An 18,156-nucleotide genomic window follows, 5' to 3' on the forward strand; every position below is an offset into this window, starting at 1 on the left:
TTAAAAGAAGGGAGATGTAGCATGCACTTGAAGGTACACTGTACCAATAAATTTAAACCAAAATCTATCAACAGCACATGTCTGTTTAAACAAACGCTGGGTCAGCATTTACACGCTGACCACTTATACACCATATGCACATTACGTCAAGTCAGCATTTCCACGCAGACCACTTAAACAATCGTATGCACATACTCTCTCCAATTACACATAAGTATAAATGTATATGTTTAGTCTAAGCACTTATGTACATAGGCTAAGTTAAAAAAAATTAAACTAAATAAATTTATTCTGAAAACTCCACTCCTACGGCACAGACGTGCTCGACTTATGATTTGAGAATAAATACAAAACTTCATACTCCCGACATTACAAGAGATCTTAAAGTTCCTTTGGTTTGAAGCATAATTAATGAGCAAGCTAAACACTATAGGAACAAGCTTATGTCACACCCAAATACCCTTGCCAGGAGACTTGCATCTCGGCGGACATCGCGAAGACTTAAAAGAATTTGTCCCTATGATCTTCCAAGAAGATTTTTTTAAACACTTTAAGCTCCCTGTCACTTCCTACACCCAATTACTCCACTTTAACCCTTACACCTTTGTAAATTTTCATTGAACTTCTCCCCACACTATTGTTTAAGTTGCTACACTATAGTAACAAATTGCCACTATTACCACTATAGTAACGAAAAATTACCAAAGTATGTGAATAGAAGGGGGGCGATCCTGCCGCTAAAGATCCTGTACTGGAAAATAGCTCCCGCGACGCAGTCAGAAAATATATAATCCCTAGTGGTTAAATCATAAGTCGGGGGCGTCGTGGAGCTCGAATAATTGCTTCCGCTTTATTACGCATCATATATAGAATAAATTAGCTTAAACGTAAGGGCTGCGCTCCCGACCGATAAGCTAAGCTTAACAGTGCGAGAGCGGGCCCGAGAAGTGGAGCGCGAACTAGCCGTCCCTCAGCTCGTCTAGCAGCAAGCTAAGCTCGGGAACTCGGGAGCGGGCGTTCGCGAACATCGAAGAGTGGGCGCGGGAGCGCTTAGACTAGCCCGATGAGGCGTGCGCGAAGAGCCGACTTGCGGGAGTGCAAGAGCGGCCAAGCTTTGGAAACAACAAACAAACAGTATGTTTTGTGAGAGTTATTGTTAATTATTTATTAGAAGGAGGGGAAGTCCAAATTCCACAAAAATTTTAATAATTTCAAATTATCTTTCATTTAAATTTAAGTCGGTTCAATTCACAGTTCGGTTGGATTTCGCGACAATCAATAAATCGCAAGACCAATCGTTGGAAGTAACATGTTCCCGTATTGGAAAGCCGTCTTCATTGTTTATTTTTGCCCTGGGAAATACTTATAGCTTACAATATTGATTAGATTCAAATAAATTACATACAAATTTTAGTTATCTGCGTTTTATTATCACTCTGGGGTTATGTAAAACATCAACTAGGGGCGAGACAAAGTTCGTCGGGCCAGCTTGTGTTAAATGTAATTAAAAAGATTCTCTAATATTCGACATTGTTACAAAGTGACAGCACTGACCACTTGACGAGTTTTACGATTTTTACGATACTTTTTCTGAACGCTTATGATCATTGATCATGGTGCAATGTTTTCCCGATATGATTTACATTTAAAGAGGAGTCAACAACTATTGATTGTATAATTTAAGGAATATTTTAGATTGTCCCAAGCTGTTTTCAGACTTACGTACTGTTGTCCATTTCACTTATCTTATAAACAAAAAAAAAAAGCTGGACGATGACAATAGGTTCCAGTCGATTATTTTTACAGCGGCGAAATATAACGGATTACTGATATAACACAAATCGCTAATCATTGCTAAAAACAACCAATAAAACAAAAGTAACTTTGGGCCGCTAAAGATTTGTAGCCATAGAGTTTAAATCGCTAAAAATCTATCCATTTCATCAGTAAAATTGAAAAACTATAAAAAATATATCAAACAATTGTATCTAAATTTACGGGCTTTTTTGCTGACTTTTCTGGCGTCTGAATAAATTCGATTTTGATTTAACATTATTTATAAACCGTAATAAGATATTACTACTAAAAAAAAACTATATCTAAGGTCAAATAAATAAATAAAAAAGTTTTTATACTATTTCCCAATATTTTTTAATTGTTAAAATGGTAGCCATATGATAGTGTCCGATTTTCACAAAATAAATTCCAAATATAAGAATGATATAACCGAACGGGGGCTTACGCCTAAGCGTAGTTCCAAATAGGTATATATATCTTACTTCCTTCTCTCAACAAAATATGTTAGGCTGGGTCAACGATTAGCAGCCATACATTTTTTTCTATTAAGTGCGAACTTAAGTTAAAATTTTCAACAAATTCAATTACCAGGTGTGTTTGTGTTTTATTTTTTATATTATGAAAAATTATCTTTTACGTTATACAAAATAAAATTAACGTACAAACAAAAAATTAAAGATAAAAATTGGTTGTTCAGTATAAAAAACGGAAACGGAACGGACATTTTTTTTTCTTGCGGTCTCGATTTTTGTTAAAGTTTGCTAATATACACCGGGGTAAAATTAAATCTTCTATTTTTTGTACAACATCTCCCCGTTCACTTCGCGTGTGCATGCAACTATTCTGATTTGTGTATATAATTGGTTTAATTTCCCAATCTAGTCTTAGCTTTTGCATTCCTTTTTGTGCCTTCTTCGTTTTGCTGTCGATTACGCCGTCGCGACAATTAAAGGTTTCAGTTTTCTATCTCCTAAGCTCTCATGCTCTCTCGCTGAGCCGCTGCACTTCTTATCTCCCACGCTCTCTCGCCCTCGCTGTGCCTAAAAAGCTCAAATTTTTGGCAAGTGATCAGTGTTTCGGCGATCTTTATTTACCCAAAAACATCTGGATCATCTCATATAAAGACAGTGACTTTAATTTCTATAAACAAAGTCGGCGAAAAATAGTCTTTCGCTCTTGTTTTTTGTGCAGTGCGTTTACCGCTTACTGCTGCATTGGTTTCAGTGTATTTCATATTTTCTTGATCTGAGATAAAAGCTTGTATTTTCTCTCTCCCTCTGTTTCTGTTGTGATTGGTTCCTTCGCCACACAATTTAATTGCCTTTCTTTTACTTGCGAGCAGTGTTGCCAGTTTAGCCTATTTCAGGCTAGATCTAGCCTATTTTTAAATGATCTAGCCTAAAAATTTGTAAATAGTCTATAGCCATAAATCTAGCCTATTTTTAAAAATAATTTAGCATATTTTTTTAATGTATTTGTCACCAACGAAAAATATAAAAATATTTTAAAGAAGGTCAATATATTTGCAGTGGATAACGACCCCACAAAAATATATTTGATTTCATAAATATTTTTGAATATTTTAAAATAACTGATATCGATGACCGAGTGTTCAGCCAAATGAACATAGTGAGGTCAAAATTGCGCAATAAAATGGCATTAAAAAGCTTGAATGCAATATTAAGCATAAGGTTTATTTTTAAATTGTGTCAAACATATTTATATTTTATTAATAATATATTTCAATGTTATAGATATGGGTTACGAAGACACAATGAATGCTGTCATACCTATTCGTTGCTACAAAAGTATCTTGCCCAAATTAAAAAAAAAAGACAAATAAAATGACGGGGAGAACGACGATATTGGAAGTTTTTTAACGTGTTTAATATAATAAAAACATGAAAATTACTTTAGTTTGGTAGATATTATTGGATTTTAATATATAGCTTATTTTTCAGCATATTTTTCTGAATTTTAGCCTATTCTAGCATATTTTTACCCAAAATCTAGCCTATTTGCGAGCTCAATACCTGGTAACACTGCTTGCGAGTGCTTACTGCGATTTATCAATAATTCAACATAATGTCAACTTGTTGTGTCACGGATTGTCCACATGGCATCAAAATTACTTCAAGGAAAGACACTGTTTATTGTTGGCTGTGCACTAACGCCGCACACCCTGGTTGTTGGCCCGCGCATCGCTGACCGCATGCGGGATCACCCTGGCTTGGACACGTGCCCGAGCTGCCTACATATTAAATCTGAAATGCGTATTTTTATGAGACAAACCCATTTGGAGTTTCAATCTTTGGCGGCTAGGTTCTAGGACTTAGTAAGCCGTTTAAGGAAAACGGAACCATAAAACTGATAAGCGTCACTCCAAATAGCAATACGGGATTTCTAATAATCTCTTGCAAGTTGCCCCCTTTTGCTGTTCAGCCCACGCAACCCACCCAATGGTCATACCACGGGTGTTGCAGATGACTCATCTGCCGATGTCGCTGCGTCTGCTCAAGTATTGAATGCTGCCCCTTTCCTTGGACTAGCCGATATCGTCGCATCTTCGACCTTGCAGCCAGTCAACGTGGATCAAGCATCTACGTCGCATGATGCCGCAGCAAGCAAAGCCCTGCTGGCCTCAAACCAACTGAAGGATGCTCACTCTGCGATCGGCCGGCCGGTCACCATTGCATCTCCTCCGATTTCTAGCCCGAGACCACACCATTCAACTATCTATGGAGGAGATATGAGTCCGGCGCCCTAAGGAGTCCAGCGCCTCTTGATGGCGTTGCTCCGAAAAGCCTAGTTCCTGTCTCTCGCCTTAACTCTGATGCATCCGAAAAAGACGTCGCTATTCAGTTGAGCAACAAATTGAATGTTTCTTTGTTGAATTCTCCGTCTCAAAATTCAATTTTAAGCAGAAACGAGATATTTCTTCATTTAAAATTGCACGTTATATACTAAGGTTCGTGATTCTTTACTAATCAATTCGTTTTCTCTGCACTATCAGAATGCTCGTAGTCTGTTGGGGAAACTTAGCAAGTTGAACATTTTATACTCTGCCTTTGACATTTATGTCCCATCCTTTCCTTCACCTGATGCGTCTCCCAAGCCCCCAAGGGTTTCTCGTCCACTTTCTTAACTTAAAAACGGGTCACAGGAGGACCTTTCTAGATATTTGACAGCTCGCACAAAATTCTTAGCCCACAATTCTGAATGCTACAGAAACCACGAAATCGGTGTAGAAATGAGTTCCAGGCTAATCCAAAGCAATTTTTCGCGTTTGTTAATTCAAAACGAAGATCCCAACTTTTTCCTTCTTGTCTTCATTTCAATACTGAGTCCGCGTCTAACGAGCCTGATATAGCGAACCTATTCGCAAAATTTGTGCAGTCTTCCACATTCTAATTTCATTTTCATTCTCGCTATATGCGAAGAAAAGGTTTTTTAGACTCTAAAAGACACTAAAGCCTTCCTTTTCTTCTGGTCCTGATCTCGTTCCTAGCTGCGTTTTGAGACAATGTTCTGTTACTTTATGCCGACCTCTGTCAATTCTTTTTCAGATGTCTCTTCGGCTTTCATTTTTTCCAAAAAGTTGGAAGGAATCTTTCATCATAAAAAGGGCAGTAAATCTGATATCGAAAACTACAGAGGAATTGTAAAGCTTAGTGCTTTTCCCAAATTATTTGAACTTCTGATTATTGCGCAGCTGCAGCACCAACGCCGATCAATTATGTCCTCCTCTCAACACGGCTTTATGAAAAACAGATCAACATCTACAAACCTTCTTGAATTTTGTGCTCTGTTTCCCTGTTTTATTGACTAACTGGATTGCAACATATTTATCCAACCGTATTCAATCGCCTTTAAGCGCTCTCTCTCAAAACTCTCTCTCTCTTTTGTTACTTCTTGCGTTCCTCACGGGGTGGCTCCCTTCTTCTGTTCGGGCTCTTTATCAATGACTTGCCTTAAGTGGATCTACACTCAAATGTGATGATGTAAGCAGATGACGTCAAACTATGTTTGCCATTGTTGTTAGCCCTTAATGTGTGTAAGACGAACCTTTCCGTGTTCTATTACATGTTACATGTTGAACTGTCCATCGAGATTAACGTATATAATTTGTTAAAACACCTATCCTTGCCACTCCCCATTTGATGTGAGTCGGAGCACATCGTTAAAAAACACCCCCTTTTGTTGTGAAGAGGTAGGAGTATAATTTAATAATGGCAAACATGCACGGCAAGTGTATTGGTGTTGTAGCTCGGACGGTGGACGATGTGAACAAAAACATCTGCGTTATTCCTGCGAGGCCAGTCGCAATGTGAAAAGGGAGATTATGTAAGGGGATTCCAAATACCCGCAAGATGCTCTCAGCTTTCCTTAGCACGGCTCTCAACCTCAGCATTAAATCAAAGGATGCTGAGATCGAGCGTTAAAAAATATACGGTGCCCGAATGTGCCGCGTGAGTGCCCGTGCTCCCTGTGATTTCCGTTTTGTCCCTCGTTTTCTCAGAGTCTTGCCAATCCCCCAGACCAGGGCGCCAGGCCCGGATACATATATTTGTTTCGCGGCTCTCCCCTGCTCAAACATCGGAAAATGTTATCGCATTTATCCTAAGCAAACCCCGAGCCGGCAAATTAAAATAAAGATGGAAACCTAATTTTGGCCAGAGTATATTGTTGTCAAGAACTTTAAAGCTAAGAAGAAGAAAAATCGGACTGTAGGAATAACTCTTCCTAGGCCCGTTCAGACCACTGCGCCTTCTACGTCTACCTATCCGGACGCAAAAAACTTACCCACTTTTCTATCAAAATACAAAAGGCTTACATAGTAAGTTTCCTTACTTGTATTCTGATAGTCTTTCGTTTGCTTCTCAGGTTATTGTGTTTACAGAAACCTGGTTAAAACCGGAGATTTTGGGCTCCAAAGTTTTTCCATCTGTGGGGGGTGGTGTCCTCATAACGGTTGACTCCTCACTCACGTCAGAATTATTAACTTTCGAAGTATGCATTAATGTTGAATTTGTCTGTGTGAAGCTATCTGCCAATGGTAGCTCCATTTTTATTACCTGTTCCTACATAGCACCTTTGTCGGAACTCCCTAATTATTGGAACCACCTTTACGCTATTCAGATGGTTTCCAATAGACTTTTGGATGGGGACCATTTGGTAGTCCTAGGATTCTTTAACATCCCTAAGGCTATTTGGTCCTCAAATAATTTTACTGTTACCCACTTAATTTCTACACAACATGATTTTATTGCTGGCTTTTTCAACATTCCGCTGTCTCAAATCAACCATGTACGAAATTCCTTCGAGCGCTGGCTTGATATTTGCTTTGTCTAAGATGCGGCGAGAGTTAGTTTAGCCAGAGTGGCACCTCTAACGCAACCCAATCCAATCCAATCATCTTCTTTCGATGTGACTCTCGACATTGAGTCTGACTTACAGAATATGTCTGACCGTACAGTCAAAAAAGTCCGTTGTATCCGAAAATAATTTTATTTTAGAATTTAATTGGTCCGACCTTTACATGTGTACTGACATGGATGATGGCGTGGATATTTTTTATAATGCAATGAATTCATTTTTCATTGGATGTGTTTTGTTAATCTATCCGCCAATCTCGAATAAGCCTCCGTGGTTTACTAAAGAGTTGAGCCGTTGAATTTAATATCACCGGTTCTCAATCTTATCTTATTTATCAGCTTGGTCAAACTTTACCGTGCTGAACGCGCAGTGTTATAAGAACTGTTTGACTCATCGGAGGGTCCAGTTCTCTCAAGACCCAATCTAGTTTTATAATTTTGTTAATACTAAACGTAAGTATAACACAAAACCTTTTCGCTTTAATTTGAAAATACTACCGTAAATAATCACCAGGAAATAGCCAATCTATTTTCGCAGTTTTTTTCAAACAACTTATTCAAACTCTTCGAATTTACATCAGACTCATTCCTACGACTTACCCAAATCAAACTTAATTTTCTGTCCTAGCCTAAACGAAAGCTATCTTATTTTAGATCTTCATCGTGTCAAGCCAGTTCATTCGCCAGGTCCCGACGGAATTCCTAGCTGTGTGCTCAGGTATTGTGCCGACGCCCTGTGCTATCCCTATCTGAAGTTGTTTACCTTATCCTTAGAAACCTCCCACTTTCCCATTATTTGGAAGGAATCGTTTATTATTTCGCACCACAAATAAGGTAGCAAATTGGATGCCAGCAATTATAGAGGAATCTCTAAGTTGTCGGCCATCCCTAAACTATTCGAAAACATTATTACTCCTCACTTGCAGCACCTTTGTAGATCGGTTATTTCTCGATGTCAACATGGTTTTATTAAGCGAAGATCAACAACAACAAATCTTTTGGAGCTCTCATCCTATATTATAAAGGGCTTCCATAATAATTGTCATAATCTATACTGATGTACGCGGATGACGTCAAGCTTTGCGTGCAATACAAACAGATCTTAATAATTTTAAAACTTGGTGCCGTGTAAACTTATTAAACTTAAATGGCTCGAAATGCAAGCTAAAGACATTCTCTCGTGTCGTTCCTAAGCTTGCCAATTACACGCTGAACTGCTGCTCTTTGGAAAGAATTAATTCTGTTGACGATTTGGGCGTCCGGTTGGACCCAAAACTTGACTTTATTGATCATATTTCGTCTATGGTGAATAGAGCCAGGGGTGTGCTTGGATTTATTAAACGGTGGTCGAAAGAATTCAATAGCCTCTCTGTCACTAAATCATTATATACCTATTTAGTTCGTCCTATCTAAGAATATGAATGCTGCGTTTGGAGCCCTCAGTACGGCGCCCATAGTAAACGCATTGAGTCGGTTCAAAAGAACTTTTTACTTTTCGCTCAACGCGGTTTAAATTGGGATGTAAACCAAAGATTACCTTCCTATTCAAATAGACTTCTCTTAATAAACTTACCATCCTTAGCCAATCGTAGATTGATGCTAGGAATAAGCTTTATTTATAACCTTATCCATGGTGATGTGGAAAGTGCTGACTTGTTGAGTCAGCTTAATTTCCACGTACCATGTAGAACTACTAGATCCTATATCCCATTAGTGTTGCGACACTGTCGAACCTCCTTCGAACTGCATAAACCCTTTAAAGTCTTATGTGCAAATTATAATAATTTGTACACACTAATCTCCGATGTAGATACCCCCCTTCCCAAATTAAAATCTTTAATACTAACACACTTAGTAAACATGCAAGCAAACAACCTGGCAGCACGCCGGTAGTCAATTTCCTCGTATTCTGTCCTATCGGGCTTACTAACACCTAACCCAAAAATATCAACCTCATTTTACCATCATAGATGGAAAATGTCTTGCAACATATGTTAACTGTGTCCCACTTCTCCGACAACAGGCGATCGTCATCGTGGTGCTCATCCACCAGAGCCATAGCCAGACTGTCTCTGGACACCTCGCTAAACTTCTTTGCCTTGCTGACAAAGTTGGTAGCTCTAAAAATTAAATAATTATTTTACAAAAAAATTATAACATGCTCCACTTCTTGACGCTAATTTTATAAAGGGGTTAGGCCACCCTCAACGCTTGAAAATTTGAGAATTTAAAAAAAAAAATTTTTGACAAAGTTATTAAGAATACAAAAAAAATTCCAAATGGCGGAGATATAGCCAATCAAAAAAGGCACTTTTTTAGGAAATGGTCGTATGGTGTACATGCTGCACAGTCATTTTTTATCTAAAAGCCCAATGTCTTAAAATGACCGTAAGGATATCGGCATAAAACTTATGTAAAAACAAATAAAAAAAACTATTTTTCAAAAATGTCAGGGTGGTCTACCCCCTTAATTAGAAAATCGGACGTTACAGAGTATTTCGGCAAAACCCAAAAACACGTTGCGTTTTCTCAGCAACAGAGCTTTCGACCTTAAGATTGACTGCAATGAACCCAAAATCGGGAGTACTAAAGAAAGGCACAGCTTAGGACAGGGCTCTATCGCTCTGGCTAATTAACTTTAAGCACATATTGAAGGAACTTAAATGTGGAGGAATAAAAGTAGTGCTACTAATAACAGGAGTAATAAGTAATATAATGTCAGGAGCATTGGAATGATTAAATAATTAGGCAGTTGAGCGACACAAGGAAGACGGAAGTAATGCTTTTCTAAAGAAGATCCAAAATCCCGACAAGCAACAGGGCCAAGAACTAAAACTATCACAGCAGGCGATGTATCTAGGGTGTTACTGGACCGAAAGCTCTCAAGAAAGCGTAACATCAGAAAAGCAGACATTGTGTTTCAGGAATATATTTGGCAATAACTTGGGACTCCACCCAAAGACCATAACATTATGTAGCTTTATAAAGCTGTGGTTCGACTAATCTTGACATATGGGGCTCGATATCAGAGAGCAGCGCTAGTAGCACTCTACTGCCAAGCCAATCCCAGGTTTGGTTGTGCACCACCAAAGTCAATAAAACTTACGTAATAAACATTAGAAGAAGCGAACATGGTCAATAGAGTCCGCTCCATCCTAAGCAAAATAGAAAAGAATAAGGCTAAAGTCAAGGCTAAACCTCTTGACGCAGAAGATAAAGCCTTATTCCTTGCGGAGATCACGGAATATAAGACGTGTAGGAAGGCGAACCCGGAAGCGTTTGAGCCTTCATAAGCAAAGCGAAGTCAGTCTCAAAATTGAGCGAAGTGCAGCTAAGAGGGCGACGGACTCCCATGGTAAGCCGAAAGCTACAGCCTTCGTCAATTGGGCGAATAAGTTTAGAGAGATGGCCAGAGACAGTGTATAAACTCCACGACTAAGTGGCTAAGATTAGCGACACATGGGCTAGCCATCAATTCCACCGAGACCGAGAACCCGTATCTGGTTGCCAAAGGGCATCCGAACTCAGAGCCCGGATGATCCTATAGGACTGGGCCACACTCAAGAAGCTTAGGACCATAAAATTCGATACGGCATAAGGAAGGTCAAGATCAAGGCCATTCTGATGATACCAAAAAGTTGTTGGAAGACATGAACATCGACGACAAATGCCCGACTTAACTCCCACCAATATAGATGGCGAAAGTCGTGCAGATTAATCTGAAGGGTAGCTGGATAAGCTCAAAACCAATGATAAAGGTGTGTCTCTTTTTAGTGATATTATTTGTTGTAACAATAAAAGTTAACACACCAAACCCTATATTTCCCAGCATGTGGGATTTTCAGGGATAAGGAGATCTTACCTTACAAATAAAACAGCAAATATACAAGTTGAGTTCCGAAGTAAACAGGACTTTACAAAAAAAAAAAAAAAGAACGAATAGTTTTTTTGGCAAAATCAATTTATTTTATTCAAAATAGTCTCCTTCTGCTTTAATACAGCGTTTTGCACGGTCAAAAAGCATGTCGAACGAATGTTTTAGTGCATAACGCTTTCTTTTCATCGATCGACGCTTGTGTCCGACTATTTGACCAAAAGCACATTTTAACCATCAACAACTCCCCGTATTCACCTGATATGGCACCGTGTGACTTCTACCTTTTCGGAAAAAAAATTTGCCGATGAAAGGAAAGCATTATGCAGACGTAGAGGAAATTCAAAAGGCTTGCACCGGCGTACTGGCGGCCATATCGGGTAACGAGCTAAAACACTCGTTCGACATGCTTTTGGACCGTGCAAAACGCTGTATTAAAGCAGAAGGAGACCATTTTGAATAAAATAAAATGATTTTGCCGAAAAAACTATTTGTTCTGTCTTTTTTTTTAAAGTCCTGTTTACTTTGGAACTCACATTGTAGGATCAAGAATAGTGCTGCTGCAGCACGTGTGGTCTGAGAGGACAGGTTCATCTTCCAAAACCTAGCATTACCGATTAGCAAAACGGTACCGAGAAGACAGTCTTGCAGAATAAACTGGGACAATTGGTAAATTGTCCACACAAAGGTCAGCAAGAGGAGGATAAAGGTTCAATCCTTCTGTAAGGCACTCGACAAGAAAGTCGTGTGGTCTGAGAGGACAGGTTCATCTTTCAAAACCTAGCATTACCGATTAGCAAAACGGTACCGAGAAGACAGTCTTGCAGAATAAACTGGGACAATTGGTAAATTGTCCACACAAAGGTCAGCAAGAGGAGGATAAAGGTTCAATCCTTCTGTAAGGCACTCGACAAGAAAGTCAAGGACTTACAATCATTCTGAATATAGCCTTCCTTCTGGAGTCCAAGTTGTCATGGAAAAGGAACGACCCAAAAAATTAGAGAGAAAGGATGAACGTAGGGAAATGTTCAAAACTACTGGGGACTACACCCGAAGACCATTATATTGCTCAAAACATCAGGGGTTTGAGCAATTTCAGCTTACGAGGCCCTAGTATTGTGGCCAGTACTCCCGAGAGAATACAAAGTTACAAACATAACAAGGATACATAGAGCAGCGGCAGTCGCTGGAACCAAGGTGACCATTTAAAAATAGGTCGAAAGGAACGACATTCAAAAAACCTAGGTGCCCGGACATAATGACATCCCATCGGCAGAAGGCAACACTGATGGATTAAAACCGATCTCCCTGAACTCGTTCCCGAAAAGGATCCACGACTATTTTTAACGCACACCTAATAAGGAATGGTCAAGAAAGAACTAAATTTAGGAGAGAGCTTTAAAAGATTTATTGTTGATCTTCTCTAAATAAAACTGAACTACAAAGCAGCAGTAAATGGGGAGTTTTTACGTTTTCGAAAACTTTTGGGACAGCCGACAATTTAGAGATTACTCTATAACTGTTGGCATCCGATTTGCTACCTTTTTTGTGGAGACGAATAATAAACGATTCCTTCCAAATAATGGGAAAGTGGGAGGTTTTAGAAGGGGATAGGACAGGAAGTCAGCGCTTTTTTTTAAGCTAGGACTAAAAATTAAGTTCGATTATTACTTGCGGTAATATTTACAAATGAAAGTGAGGAAGGATTTGTTTTAGGCTTACGTTTAGTGCTAACAAAATTATAATACTGCTGTGGGTCCTGTGAGAACTGGACACGTTAAATACTTATTTTATAACTGCGCTGATAAATAAGAGAAAAGAATAGATAAAGAACCGGTGATTTTAAAATTTTGCATTGGCTTAACTATTTAGTAGGCCTCGGAAGCGACCATAAAATAAAAAGAATATTAGTTACATAGGGAGAATCAATTTGTCGGACCAGATTTTACAGTAGTATTAACAAATAAAAGCGTGGTAGGATATAAATTGAGTTTACCCGTAGTGTTAATAAATATATAAAACTGATTTGGGTCCTGCGCAATCTGTACCCTACAACGAATCAAAAAATTGTAAGAACACTGAGCGTTAAGCGTTCGACCGAGGCCTTAGATAAATAGAGAGAATAATGTTGGAACCGGTGAGCTTATATTTATAATAAAGCTTACAAATAAAGGGTGAACTAATGAAGTAAAAAAAATTAAAGCTACATAAGGAGAATCGACTGGCCTGATCAGAGATGAAAGCGAGGAGTGTTAAAAAAAATTATAACTCTTTTGGGTCAAATCGAAAAAATTTGTATAACACTAAGCGTTAAGCGTTCGACCGAACCTTTAGATAACCAGAGGGAACATTGTGGGAACCGGTGAGTTTATATTTATTATAAAGTCTAGACTTTAAATTTTTACGGCGTGTTAGCTTTTTGTTGAACCAAGGCGGTTTATTAGACTCCAACGGATAGGTTACCGAAACACTTAACGAAAAGAACGAGTTCATGGCATTGTAAGCACAGATCAAGAAAGCGGTTCAATGTATTATGCACATGGTTAACTTGAGATAAGGAAAAATCGAGCAAGCCATCTATGAGGTCATGCTATGCAGCAGTCTGAAGGACATTTGACACACCATCTGAAGACAAAAGAACACCAGAGCCAATAATTGGACCCTATTTGAAAGCCTTTTGGAAACGTCCCGAATTGCCGATAGGTATTTCCAATAAGTTGGCTCTTCAGCCGATGGAGGGATATACATTACGGACTAGGATGTTGTACTCCCACATGCCGTGTTTTCTGTTTTTTTAGCCACGTACTCCTTAGCTACTACGTGCTCGGGCTAGAAGTCACATATCTTAAATAACGATAATAACGAGGCTTTTTTCACTTTCAGTTTCCTAAACTTATCGACAGTTTTCTAGGTTACGAAACAAGAAGATAGGTTCAGATAGATATTTGCAGCAATAATCTCAAAATTCCGAGGCCACAAAGTTACCAAAGTGAGCATGTAACCAAAAACGGAAGAAGAAGGTTTCTTATTTGTTTACCATATGATTAGTGTGTGTATATGCCAAGACGGTGTAAGTGAAACTTCCAATTTCTTTAAAAAATGTTGCATGGTATAATAGCTTTTAAGACGTACTTCATTACAAGTAACTAAGTAAGTACCTCGTCTCCAGGATCGTAATACTGCTCCAAATAGGGGTGTGCAAGAGCTTCTTCCACAGGAATCCGTTTATGAGGATTAAAAGTTAACATCTTTCCAAGAAGATCTAATGCTAACGCATCAGCATTTGGAAATAATCTAGACCATGGTACATTTGGCTTAAAGGGCAAAGACTCCAAATAGTTTCGAGCCTGTTGTCCAAAGGAATATTAAAATCAGGTTCAATAATTAAGTACATATACTTGCCTTTTCGTTTATAATGCACTCCAAATCTTCACGAGTCGGTGACCCCAATACGCCAAGAATATGATTAAGTTGATCCAAATAATGTTTTCCAGGAAATATTGGCCGATTACTTAACATTTCCGCCAAAATACAACCGACAGACCAAATATCAATTGATTTTGTGTATCCCTTAGAATTAAGCATTATTTCAGGTGCCCGATACCACCGAGTAGCAACGTATTCCGTTAAAAAGCCTGTATGATCGTGCTCAGGATCTGCGATTCGAGCTAAACCAAAGTCACAAATCTATAAAAAAAGTAAACACATTATATTAAGTGATATCACATTTATTTATTTTTTTTTTTGTATATGAACGTTGATGCACTGTGGTCAGTACATGCAAGTGGGCCGTATGAAACCAGGCGCAATAGGAAATATAGAAAAAAGGACAAGAACGAGGACCAGGATCTGGCGTGCTGCCAGATTGCTTGCCTGCATGAGTACATAGTGGGTTAGAATTAAAGTTTAACTCAAGAACAAACACTACCCTTCAGTACCAAAATTCCTTTCCTGTCCGATTCCTGGTGTCATGTTTTAAAAACAAATACAAATCTCGTTGGTTTCAGTAGGAGAAATCAGAAACAAAGTAGGCAATAAAAATCCTACCTGTGTTCGGATACTGCCAAACAATTAATTGTTGTTTTCGGAGGCATTCGGAGCAGCGGTTCCGAAATTAGATTGAGATGATGAAAAATATTATTAAACGAAAACAAAAAAAAAAGATAGTCTCGTCGTTAAAATCGATTTTTCACAACTCTAATGCCAGCTGAAGTATTCACAAGTGTTTTGCAATGGAGCTCTCTTCCTATATTTTAAATTAATTTTCGGACAGATATAATCTATGTACAGGGTGCGGCACGAAAACTTGCTGATTTGTTTTTGGTGCCAATCGGCGGGGAGTGGTCGGGTAAGGGTGGGGAGTGTCTCATGTTTTAGGGGACTTCCTGAAGTTTCGTCTACACCGCAGTCAGTGGACATCATACATTGGACGAAAGAGCAGCACGCATTTGCCTGCGAGGCTTACTTTTCCAACGGTCGTTCCGTAATTGCCACTCAACTCAACATTCATCCTGCAGATCGCGTTCCTGACAGGCAGTCGATTGTTTCGTGGGTGAAAACATTCAGGAAGAGCGGGAATGTGACAAAATCCCATCCAGCTCATCGGAGAATAACATTCGGTAAGCAATCGCAAAGATACCCGTCGATATGCTTGAGAGAGTTCAGCTGAGCTTCGAAAATCGGGTATCTCAGTGTATTGAAAACGACGGCCATCACTTGTCCGATGTAATCTTCAAAACTGTGTAATAAAAACTTCAGAAGGTGTGTTACAAGAATAAAAAAAATTTGGAATGGTATATCAACTACTTTTTTTTTATAACCTTCTAAAATCAGCAAGTTTTCGTGCCACACCCTGTATATTGATTTCAGTAAAGCATTTGACTGTTAACAAAACTCGATTTAATGGGTTTTCCAAGTCATCTTCTTAATTGGATCTCAAGTTATCTGTATGGCAGGACGCAAAAGGTTATCTTTAAGAAAAGTTTATCTAATGTTCTAAGGCGTCCCACAAGGAAGCCATTTGGGACCCTAATTGTTTACATTATTTATAAATGACCTGCCCAAAGTCTTGACTAACTCCATAGTGCTTATGTTCGCGGATGACGGCAAGCTTTGCGTGCAATACAATAACTTCGCCTGCTAGTCGGATTTACAAACAAATAAAGATAATTTTCAAACTTTGTGCCGTGTAAACTTAAATGACTCGAAATGCAAGCTAATTACATTCTCTCGTGTCGTTCCTAAGCTTGCCAATTACACGCTGAACTGCTGCTCTTTGGAAAGAATTAATTCAGTTGATGATTTGGGCGCCCGCTTGGACCCAAAGCTTGACTTTTTTAATCATATATCGTCTATGGTGAAGAGCCAGGGATTTGCTTGGATTTATTAAACGGTGGTCGAAAGAATTCAATAACCTCTCTGTCACTAAATCATTATATACCTATTTAGTTCGTCCTATCTAAGAATATGAATGCTGCGTTTGGGGCCCTCAGTACGGCGCCCATAGTAAACGCATTGAGTCGGTTCAAAAGAACTTTTTACTTTTCGCTCAACGCGGTTTAAATTGGGATGTAAACCAAAGATTACCTTCCTATTCAAATAGACTTCTCTTAATAAACTTACCATCCTTAGCCAATCGTAGATTGATGCTAGGAGTAAGCTTTATTTATAACCTTATCCATGGTGATGTGGAAAGTGCTGACTTGTTGAGTCAGCTTAATTTCCACGTACCATGTAGAACTACTAGATCCTATATCCCATTAGTGTTGCGACACTGTCGAACCTCCTTCGAACTGCATAAACCCTTTAGAGTCTTATGTGCAAATTATAATAATTTGTACACACTAATCTCCGATGTAGATACCCCCCTTCCCAAATTAAAATCTTTAATACTAACACATTTAGTAAACATGCAAGCAAACAACCTGGCAGCACGCCGGTAGTCAATTTCCTCGTATTCTGTCCTATCGGGCTTACTAACACCTAACCCAAAAATATCAACCTCATTTGACCATCATAGATGGAAAATGTCTTGCAACATAGGTTAACTGTGTCCCACTTCTCCGACAACAGGCGATCGTCGTCGTGGTGCTCATCCACCAGAGCCATAGCCAGACTGTCTCTGGACACCTCGCTAAACTTCTTTGCCTTGCTGACAAAGTTGGTAGCTCTCGGCTTGCCCAGTGGGTCCTTCGCCCTTTTAGGTGCGCTGTCGCTCACTTGCTGTGACCGAATGCGCTTCGCCTTTGAGGGCTGGAACGCTGATGAGTTTGCCGTTTGGTGGCCTTATATTCCGCGATCTCCGGAAGGAAATTGGCTTTGTCCTCGGCGTCCCGAGGGTCGGTCTTGCCCTCAGCCTCGTTCTTGGCTAATTTGCCGAGAACAATGTGGGCTCTGTTGACCCTCGTTCGCCTCTGGTGATGCGACATTTTCGCGATCTCTACGGTGGTAGTCAATTTCCTCGTATTCTGTCCTATATTTTCCATCGCGCCTACTAACTAACTAACTACTAACACCTAACCCAAACAGGCACGTGCCTTGTGTCATACGGGCCACTTGAATGTACTGACCATAGTGCATTAACGTCTAAGAGTAAGTGACTTATTTGTATTCAGTTAATAAATTCATTTCCAGAATTGCTTTTGAACCTAGACTCTTTTTTAACCTAAACGGTGTGAACGGAAGGCCGTTATATATCCAGTATTTGTTTTCTTCTTAATTGGTGTGTATGCCCGAGCTGCCTTTTTTGCCTGTTGCAGACCCTGCGAGCCCCCTTTTGCTGTTTAGGACACGCAACCCACCCAATGGTCATACCACGGGTGTTGCCGATGACTCAGCTGCCGATGTCGCTTCGTCGGGTCAAGTAGTACATGCTTTCCCTTGCCCTGGACTAGCTGATATCGTCACATCTTCGACCCGCAGCAAGCGACGTCCTGCTGGCCTCAAACCAACTGAAGGATGCTCACTCTGCTATCGGCCCGGCGGTCACCATCGCATCTCCTCCGACTTCTAGTCCCAGACCACACCTTTCAACTATCTCTGGTGTTGCCCCTAGGAATCCTTCGACTCTTGCTGGCGTTGCCCCAAAAGGGTAGTTCTTGTCTCTCGCCT

At 39.5% G+C, this 18,156-nt stretch overlaps 1 protein-coding gene and 1 long non-coding RNA gene across 27 annotated transcripts in view; both read right to left on the minus strand.

Annotated features, from left to right (window-relative positions):
- The window catches only part of rl (Mitogen-activated protein kinase rl), a 198,743-nt gene that overhangs the window by 129,900 nt on the left and 50,687 nt on the right, over nucleotides 1-18,156 (minus strand). For 24 of the 26 annotated variants that reach the window (XR_015271064.1, XR_015271065.1, XR_015271066.1 and 21 more), the window contains 2 exons: nucleotides 14,449-14,733; nucleotides 14,205-14,393 (listed from right to left, as the gene is read on the minus strand). Coding sequence is in view for 21 of the 26 variants with exons in the window: in XM_086830200.1 (XP_086686326.1) it covers nucleotides 14,205-14,393; nucleotides 14,449-14,733 (474 nt within the window). In the remaining 5 variants the exon portion in view is untranslated. Of the gene's footprint in view, nucleotides 1-14,178; nucleotides 14,394-14,448; nucleotides 14,734-18,156 lie in introns of all 26 variants that reach the window. The other 2 variants (XM_086830210.1, XM_086830209.1) reach the window with 1 other exon arrangement.
- LOC147644101 (uncharacterized) lies at nucleotides 823-14,172 on the minus strand. The gene is made up of 2 exons (XR_015271071.1): nucleotides 2,892-14,172; nucleotides 823-2,837 (listed from the first exon to the last, which is right to left on the minus strand). It is a non-coding gene; the product is annotated as an uncharacterized LOC147644101 (long non-coding RNA).

This window comes from Drosophila serrata, unplaced genomic scaffold (assembly GCF_035046125.1).
Source record: "Drosophila serrata isolate PLE 108 unplaced genomic scaffold, ASM3504612v1 contig_229, whole genome shotgun sequence".
In the NCBI taxonomy this organism is placed as follows: Eukaryota; Metazoa; Arthropoda; class Insecta; order Diptera; family Drosophilidae; genus Drosophila; species Drosophila serrata.